General features: G+C 33.5%; 1 protein-coding gene and 1 pseudogene across 1 annotated transcript; one reads left to right on the top strand and one right to left on the bottom strand.

Annotated features, from left to right (window-relative positions):
* Positions 1-3,372: 3,372 nt before the first annotated feature.
* On the top strand, positions 3,373-6,871 carry LOC108480364 (scarecrow-like protein 28). The gene is made up of 2 exons (XM_017783340.2): positions 3,373-3,708; positions 3,952-6,871. The coding sequence occupies exon 2, from the start codon at positions 4,518-4,520 to the stop codon at positions 6,528-6,530; it is 2,013 nt and encodes a 670-aa protein (XP_017638829.1). The 5' UTR covers positions 3,373-3,708; positions 3,952-4,517; the 3' UTR covers positions 6,531-6,871.
* A 92-nt stretch (positions 6,872-6,963) lies between these two features.
* On the bottom strand, positions 6,964-9,118 carry LOC108480447 (sugar transport protein 1-like; annotated as a pseudogene).
* Positions 9,119-9,529: the final 411 nt, after the last annotated feature.

The following is a 9,529-nucleotide window of genomic DNA, read 5'->3' as shown; positions in this document are numbered from 1 at the left end:
TAGCTTTGAATATACATATAAGTAAATAGTGAAATTATAGATAATGTTACTTATAAGCATGTTATATACATTAAGGATGTGGAATGGAGAGGAGGAGGAGGAAAATATATATAAATATTCAGCTAGTATGGTTAATTTGCATGTTTTAGGCTCAAGGACTAAATTGAATAAAAGTAAAACTTTAGAGGGTAATTTTGTAAAAATGTCAAAAATGACCTAATTGAAGGGAATGAATTGTTTTATTGTCTAAATTAATAAATTAAAAAATTATTAATTTAAGATCGGGTGAAAATAGAGAAAATAGTAAATTACCAAAATACCCCTAAATCTTGGTATTTTTGCATTTTAGTCAGGTAGGTTCGTGTAACTTGAATGAGGATGTAAATATGTCAATTTAAATAATGAATTGTATTTTATATGATGTTTGAATTAAATATATGAAATGTATGGATGTTGAAATGAAAGAAATAACACATGTTCTCAAACTACTTGAAAGGGATAAAATCTATTTAAATATTGGGTTCCGGATGGATATAGGTGATTTCCCAAATGAAAGAGTTCCTGCATGTGTTGCAGAAATAGATAAACTGGACGGTTAATCTGACAAAAGCCTTCTTAAGAATATAAAGTGGATAGGATTCATTCTTGATTCACTATAATACCTCAAAGTGGATAGGATTTATTCCTGATTCATTATGGTAATTTGAAGTGAATAAAATTTATTCCTGATTCACTATGGTAACTTAAGGCGAAAGATTTGACCTGAAAAGGGTAATCCTGATTCGCTACGGTTACATGATATATGATTCATTATGGTAACATAAGGTGGATAGGATTTGACCTGAAAAGGGTAATCCTGATTCGCTACGGTTACACGATACATGAATCCTTATGATAACTTAAGGTGGGTAGGATTTGACCTGAAAAGGTAATCCTGATTCACTACAGTTACATGAGATGTGACTCGAGAGAGTGCTTGATGATTAAACGTCCTAAGGGTTATTTTTGAATATGAATTGATGGAATATGGAAATGTATGCTTTAAGTGTACTGTTGAAAAATCCATCGAAACTCCAATGATTCAACGGATAGAATATTTGATATGATACGAGAATTATAATATGAAAAGGATGTTACATGAAACATGAAAATGAGTACTAAATGATATAAATTAATTGAAATTATTCTGAAAATTTTGGTAATGCCTCGTATCCTTTCCAGTCTCGGGTACGGGTATGGGGTGTTACAACACGGGCGTGTCATAGAGATACACGGGTCTGTGGTACTGTTCATTAAAGAAAATTTTATAAGCTTCTGTTTAAATCTCAATTGATTTCTAATATCTTCATTGGGCCCCGAATGTTCGTTTAATAGTCAATAAGATAAATTACTGAACTTTATAATGATAAATTTTATATGATTTATGATATAAACTGTAGTGACTGGTAATGTTCCATAATCCTATTCCGATGTCGGAAAAGGGTTAGGGGGTGTTACAGTAGGTAAAATACAACCCGACTCTTAATACAAGGACCTTCATGGTACTTTTACTTATTCATACACATCTTTTAATTCCAGATCAATTATATATATATATATATATATATATATATAAAACAAATCATTATTTAACAGCACATACGAATGAATTTTTTAACAGATGGGTCAATTCACACATTTTTTTCTAATATACGAGTACTAATTTACCTATTTTTGAGTAGAGGGTAAAATGTAATCCATCTCTTAACACGACGACATGCATGATACTTTTTACCTTCACTTGAGCTTAGGATGAGTTTACAAATCTCTCTTATTCTCTTTTAAGGGTGAGCAAAATGAATTGACATAATTGAATCAAATAAACTGAAATAATTCAATTTAAATGATGAACTTTAGATATCCATCTAAATCGAATAACTCAATTAAACATCATATTCAAATACCTAAGATAAACTAACCCAAAAATAAAATATTCAAATATAAAATTACACAACCTAATTAAATTACTCAATAAATTATCCAAGTATAAAATTAAATACTCAAATATAAAATAACTTAATCCAATTAAATTATTTAATTAATTATCCAAATATAAAATTAAATACTCAAATATAGAAAAACTCAATCCAATTTATCATTTTTTTCCTAAACATAAAATGAAATATCCAAATATAAGATAACCTATCCAAATTAAATTAGCGGACTCAAATATAAACATGTTCGAAAAAACAAAACATTTCATTGCTTAAATGGCTTGCAATGATATTTTTATTTTATAAATAAATGAATCTTAACCCCAAATAAATTTATTTGACTATTAATATATAAAATTTAAATCGATAAAATTGATCGAATGCGCAAGACTCGTGCTATAATTATATTATTTGTTTATCTTTTATCAAAGGATAAAATAATATTTAGTCATTGAATTTGATCATTTTTCTTAATTTGATCCTTGAAAATTTTGTCCATTTAATTTTAGAATTTGACATCTTTCTTCAATTTAATATTTGAAGTAGGATTTTATTAAGATATAATGATATGTCACTTTAAGATTTTATCATGTCATCGCATAAAAATTTGATTTTTTGAAAAATAAGGGATTAAATTGAAAAAAAATGTTAGATTTTAATATTAACGTGAAAAAAACTTTGAAGGGGCAAAGTAAAAAAAAAAAAAAAAGTTACCAAATTGTTGCTTTATCCCTTTACCGAACCAACCTAAAAAAAATAAAGGCACCTGGACACCTAGTTGTCCTTTGTCACTTGTTGTCAGCTGCACCGAACTATAAATTGACTACAATATCCCTACTCTCTTCAGCGTGGCAGGATTTTATTGGTTGGATGACAGACACAAAAAGGTCAGACCAACATAAACCAGTCGAATTTTACTTAAATATAAAACAAAACTATAATTAGACCCTCTAATGGTTGCTGAACATGCGCCACATGTTTGCAATTATGTTAAAATTGGCAGGTTTAGGAAGTTAAAAGAAAATGTTAATTTTCATAAGACGACAAAACAAAAGGTACAACACAATTGAAAAAAAACAAACAACTGGTTCGAAACAAATAATAATATTTCTTACCAAAATAAATAATAATTTGATCGATGAGTAATTAAAAATTATCTAACAAATATATTTATAAAAAATATATAACAAAATAAATGAGATTTTATTTAAAATGAAAATGATAAATTATTAAATATTATGATATTTTAAGTTTAAATTTTATTATATACATTTTTAATAAAATCCCTAAAAAGTAATAAATTTTAATTTATAAAGTGAGGTATTTTCTTATTAGTATCCAATTAACCACGAGCTAACTCAGTGGAATGCTTTAAAATAAGTATAAATGCTGAGCTGAGAGCCGGTGACACAACGGTTCAGTCAAATGGTATCAGGAGACAAGCACGTGTGCGTCACGTGGACCTCAACACTCTTCACAAAAAAAAAAAAAAAAAAAGGGAAAGAAAACAGTAATAGTACAAGGAGAAAATTCCCTAAAAAATTAAGACACCAAGTACTCCCGCAACACTCTTAACGGTCATATTTCACCGACAACACTCCAACGGTCACAAAGACTATTATTCGCCATGGTATTTTTTCTGCTTTGAAATGAATCCCAGAAGAAGAAACCCCAAAAAGAAGGAAAAGAAAAAAGAAAAGGGAAAAGCAATGATGGAGACGTGAAGGTGAAAGAGGTAAGTATTTTTACTAGTAAAGTGTGTGTGTGTGTAGTATAGTATACTACTAGACTATAGTAGTAGCTGTAGTAGAAACAAAGAGTTAAAATGAACAACATGAAGCAAGAACAATAGTAAAAAGGTTTTAAAAAAAGCTCTAGTTGGTTTTCTTGGGTTATGAGCTCCGAGTGATATATGTTTTTCAGTTTTGTTTTCATGCATGTTTAATATGATTTCAAAGCTGGGTTTTTTGAGTTTCAGTTTCAGTTAGCATGGAGTTGTTGTTGTTGTTGTTGTTGCAAACCACAAAAGCTGAGATGGGTGTCAAAGTTTTTCAGGATCTCAAGTCCAGGTTTGAGAATTTATGCATTTTTGTTGTATGCTTTTTACATTGTTGATTGTAGCTGAGTTTTCTGTGGGAATCCGATGATTGTTTTGTGGTAAATGTTTTAGTGTAGTTCTTTAACAAATCTTTGATTCTTTCTGGGGGTGGGAAAATTCTTTTATATTAATTCTTTGTTGCATATAGTGACACATTTCTGTATCTTCTTTATATCGGATTCCTTATTTTTATTTCTTTTGGTTTGTTGAAAAATCACACACTCACTTAGAATTTGTCTTTCTCTCTAGATTTAGTTTGTCCAAAGTATACATGCAAAGTTTCTTATGAACACATAGGAATTTTATACATAACTCATACATTCCACATAGCTTGAAAACTTATAGAAACAAAAGAGAGATAGGGAAAGAAAATAGAGAAAACAAACTGGGGGTGGGTGAATTGAAATTGAACTGAAAAAGAAAGAAAGTAGGAGGGTTGTAGAGAAATGTTGGCTGGTTGTTCTAGTTCTACATTGGTGTCACCAAGGCATAGATTGAGGAGTGAAGCGTCAGCACAGTTTCAAGCTTGCCATTTCCCGACTTCAATGAGCACACAAAGATTGGACCTGCCATGTAGTTTTTCTCGCAAGGACACTTCAAGGTCGCAGCCTATTAGGCCTGTTGGCCTTTCTGTGGAGAAACCAACTGAATCCAAGACCAGCGGTTGTTCTCTCAAGCAGAATATCAGGCTGCCGCCATTGACTACTACTGCACATGAAGGGCGGAGAGAGATCAAGGATGAGTTTTGGGAGAAAGGTAAATGTTTGAAGAGGTTTGCTGCTGAGGGTTTCATTGATGAGTCAGTCATTGACAGGAGGGCAAAGAGGAAAAAGGGTAGCTGTCATAATGAGATCTCTGGTGATGTTCATGAAGGCGGTGGTGATAATTTGAGTTTGGGCCAACTTGGTGCTGGTGAGTTTTGGTTTCAACCAAGTTTCGCAGGCCATAATGCTCCTCAACTTCCTTTCTCTCTCACTGCTTCAGGGGATGAAGAAAGGGTGTGTTTTGTGCCTGGTGAAGTGATTTCACCGCCTTTGCCATTGTCTAACAATCCTTGGACCGAGTCAGTAATAACCGAAATCACTGACGTCGGGGAAAAGGATGTCGAGACAATCCATAGGCCAGGAAAGGAAGCTTCAGGATCGAGTACTTCTTCGGAGAGTCATAGTTTGGGACTTCGGTTAAACGAGCAAGCCACAGAACATGAAGTGGGCAATGGTTCAGGGAATCCTTACCCACATGAGGGTAATGGTGTGGGGGTTTATAGGGAGGAGGAGATCAACCATAGGGAGCAACAGGGGTTTGAGCTTATTCACTTACTTACAGCTTGTGTTGAAGCAATTGGATCAAAGAACATTGCTGCCATCAATCATTATATGGCTAAGTTGGGGGATCTTGCTTCTCCAAGAGGCAGTGCCATAAGCCGTCTAACTGCTTACTATACTGAAGCTTTGACTCTTCGAGTCACAAGGCTTTGGCCTCACATTTTTCATATCACAACCCCTCGTGAGCTTGATCGGGTTGATGATGATAATGGTACTGCATTGAGGCTCTTGAATCAGGTAAGCCCGATTCCAAAATTCTTTCACTTCACATCAAACGAGATATTGTTGAGAGCCTTCGAAGGGAAAGACAGGGTTCACATCATAGATTTCGACATCAAGCAAGGGCTTCAATGGCCTAGTTTGTTCCAGAGTTTAGCTTCAAGGGCTAATCCACCAAGCCATGTTAGAGTCACCGGAATCGGTGAGTCGAAGCAAGAACTAAATGAAACGGGAGACAGGCTCTCGGGATTTGCCGAGGCATTGAATTTGCCTTTCGAGTTCCATCCAGTTGTGGACAGGTTAGAAGATGTGAGGTTGTGGATGCTCCATGTAAAGGAGAAAGAGACAGTAGCTGTGAATTGTGTGTTTCAACTGCACAAGACACTTTATGATGGAAATGGAGGTGCTCTCAGGGACTTGTTGGGACTTATTCGTAGCACGAACCCTGCAGTGGTTGTCATGGCAGAACAAGAAGCTGAACATAATGTTCTCAGCTTAGAAGCAAGGGTGACCAATTCATTGAGGTACTACTCTGCCATATTTGATTCCATCGATTCAAGCCTTCCCATGGAGAGTCCAGTTAGGATGAAAGTAGAGGAGATGTTTGCAAGGGAAATACGGAACATAATTGCTTGCGAAGGAAGCGATAGGTTCGAAAGGCACGAGAGTTTCGAAAAGTGGAGGAAGCTGATGGAGCAAGGAAGGTTCAGATGCATAGGGATTAGTGAGAGAGAATTGCTCCAGAGCCAAATGCTGTTGAAGATGTACACTTGTGAGAATTACAGTGTGAAAAAGCAAGGGGAAGATGGTGGGGCGCTTACTTTAAGTTGGTTAGATCAGCCACTTTATTCAGTCTCAGCTTGGACACCTATTGATGTTGCAGGCAGCTCATCCTCATTTCCTCAGCCAAAATGATTGTTTTTTCAGATTACTATTTTGATTCCATTACATACAAAAAAGGGTACACAGGCATTCTTTGTAGGTAAAGAAATCTGTCATTATTCTTTCATTCTTTTGTTGCATACAGTAAATTCATACCGATTCATTTGTTTTCAGCACAGATTCTTTTTAGATCAGTCTGTAGTATCGGAGTCAATTAATTTGCTGTTTTATTATTTGATTCTTTATGCATCATAAAATTCTTTTTAGCAGTTTTTTCTATTCATTTGTTGTAATATTTATCAGAAGTATTGTATGAAAAGAAATTATCAGAACTATCAACAATTTATATTTATGTAGCTGGAAATTTGTTTTCAGATTTCAATTGATTTCTCTTCATTCTTGCATTCCCTTTCATTTTTCTCGATTTTCAGTATATAGACTTATTAAAATAAAGTGACCATATTAATTTTTATTAAAAATAAATAATAAATTATATTAATTATACTTAAATAAAAGAGCTTAAAAACAAATTTTGGTTCTAATTACATTTAATAAAAAATTAAACACAGAATATGAAAAAAAAAGGTAATTAAACAAAAAAATAGAATTAAATCTTTCCCATTTCAAAGCTTGAATCTTTCTCCACGAAATACTTACTCCAACGAGGATGTTTTTTCCAAACGATGGTCATTTCTTCAATGGGTACTCCTTTAGTCTCAGGCAAAAACTTATAAATAAAAATGCTCATCCCAACCACACATACTGCGAAGAAGATAAAAAGCCCAAACTTTAAATTGCAAAGCATGGTGGTAAAGACTTGAGCAATGCAAAATGTGAATATCATGTTGACGGCCACTGTTATACTCTGAGCAGCTGATCGAATTTCAAGCGGAAATATCTCGCTAGGAACTAACCAACCCAATGGACCCCATGACCACGCAAATCCCGCTATGTATACGCACATTGCTATCACCACTAGCATCGAAAACCATAGTGGAAGTTCACCTGGATTCCCACTGGTTCCAAATTTAGAAGCAATTGAAACGGTCATCACAAGCTGACAGAGCAACATTTGAAGACCACCTTCGAGGAAAAGGGTTCGCCTCCCGTACTTATCGACAGTGGCAATGGAAACAAGTGTTGCACAAAAATTGACAATGCTAGTAATTAATGCGGACATGAGAGAAGCGTTGTTACCAAATCCCATGCTCTTGAACAAGACAGAAGCGTAAAACACGAACACGTTCATGCCGGTTAATTGCTGAAATAAAGGAATTAAAATAGCAAAAATGAGCTGAGGCCTGTACTTCCTGGTTAAAATCTCTTTCCATGGATTTTGAACCAACTTGGCTGCCTCACTGGCTTTAGCCAAATCATTGAACTCTTCCTCCACATTGTCAATACCACGGATCTTTTGGAGTTGAACTTTAGCCTCTTTGAACTTGTCGCGTTCGAGCAATGAGTTGGGTGAGTCAGTGAGGAAAAAACAGCCCAAGAAAAAGACCAAACCAGGGACAACGGCTCCACCCAAACTCAACCGCCAACCCCACCCACCTTCGATCTTAGCAGTGAAGTAATTCAACAAATTGGCAACTAAAATACCAATGGTGATTGATAATTGAAACATTATGTTCAAAGCCCCTCGATACTTAAAAGGAGCTATCTCAGATAAGTAGATCGGAACAGACTGCAAAAAAAAAAAAAAATATTGAATGCTTGAATTACCATACAACTGCAACTTATAGTGCTATAACTATGGTAAGCACGTACCTGATTAGCAAATCCAATGCCAAAACCAAGCAATACCCGACCTATAATAAGCGTGAGTACGTTTTCAGCGAAGCCATTGATAACAGCACCAATGGCGAAAAATAAACCACCGAACATCATCGTCATCCTCCTACCAAGACCTCGGGTTATCCGAGAGGCTGTCATGGATGAAAGAAGAGCAGCCAAATATAAGGAAGATGTAAACAACGTTAGTGTTTGGCTATCAAACTTGCAGTATTGATCATCAGATGGTTTAACGGATATTTCTTTCCTGTAAACTTTTGGAAAGAATTTTTCTAAAAAAAAAATCCATTGATGTAACACCACCTACAAATTTACACAAATTTTGCTTTGTTAAAAATTAATACTCCGAGCCATCTTTAATACTAAGAAGAAAAAGAAATTGAAAAACTCATTTTACCTGAAATACCAAGATCATAACCAAAGATCAAACCACCTGAAGCAGCAACAATGCAGGTGAACAAAGACTTTGGAAGTAAATTTTCCTGGATAAGTTTTCCCCGAGGTTACACCTCCTCCACCAGCCATAATCTCTAATTGAGAAGGCTAAATCAAAGGAAATCTCAAACTACAAAAAATTCTTAAATGTTGATTCTAAAACTTATATAATGTACACTAACCCACCCTAGTTCAACATTTGTTCTGAGTTTATAGTTGAAGAATAACTCTATTATAAATATATTTTTAAGAATTGCAATTAAAATTTAATTTAACTTCCTCTACACAGATTACAATATATATATATATATATGGATGTTAGATAAATCATTATATAATTATTTAACATATTAAAAAGAGTTGATAAAAACTTAAAAAGAAAGAATAGTTAATTATTTTATTTCAAATTTAATTATCTTCCAATATCTTAAATATATTTGAAAAATATATAAGTTAAAAATTAACATCAAATTAAAAGTTAATTTTTGTTTAATATCTCAAATTTATTTGAAATATTTATAAAAAAATATAAATTAAAATAAGATTATTGGTTAAAGGAATTTGATAGTTATAAATATTTGGATCGTAATAATCGATAAAAGACTTATATATGCATAAAATATAAAAAGAATATGATAAATAGGTAAAACACAAATATACTGTGCTTCAACGATTAATGCATGAATGGTTCCTTCTTTTCAAAAAATATTTTCATTTATTTTAATTTAATTTTAAATTAATTATTTTCATGTGCTTTAACGTTAAAAAAATATGTAACACCCCTCGCCCGCATCCGACGCCGG

Source organism: Gossypium arboreum, chromosome 12, assembly GCF_025698485.1.
Source record: "Gossypium arboreum isolate Shixiya-1 chromosome 12, ASM2569848v2, whole genome shotgun sequence".
In the NCBI taxonomy this organism is placed as follows: Eukaryota; Viridiplantae; Streptophyta; class Magnoliopsida; order Malvales; family Malvaceae; genus Gossypium; species Gossypium arboreum.
The sequence above is the reverse complement of the archived record's forward strand: the minus strand, read 5'-3'. Positions and strand labels throughout refer to the sequence as shown.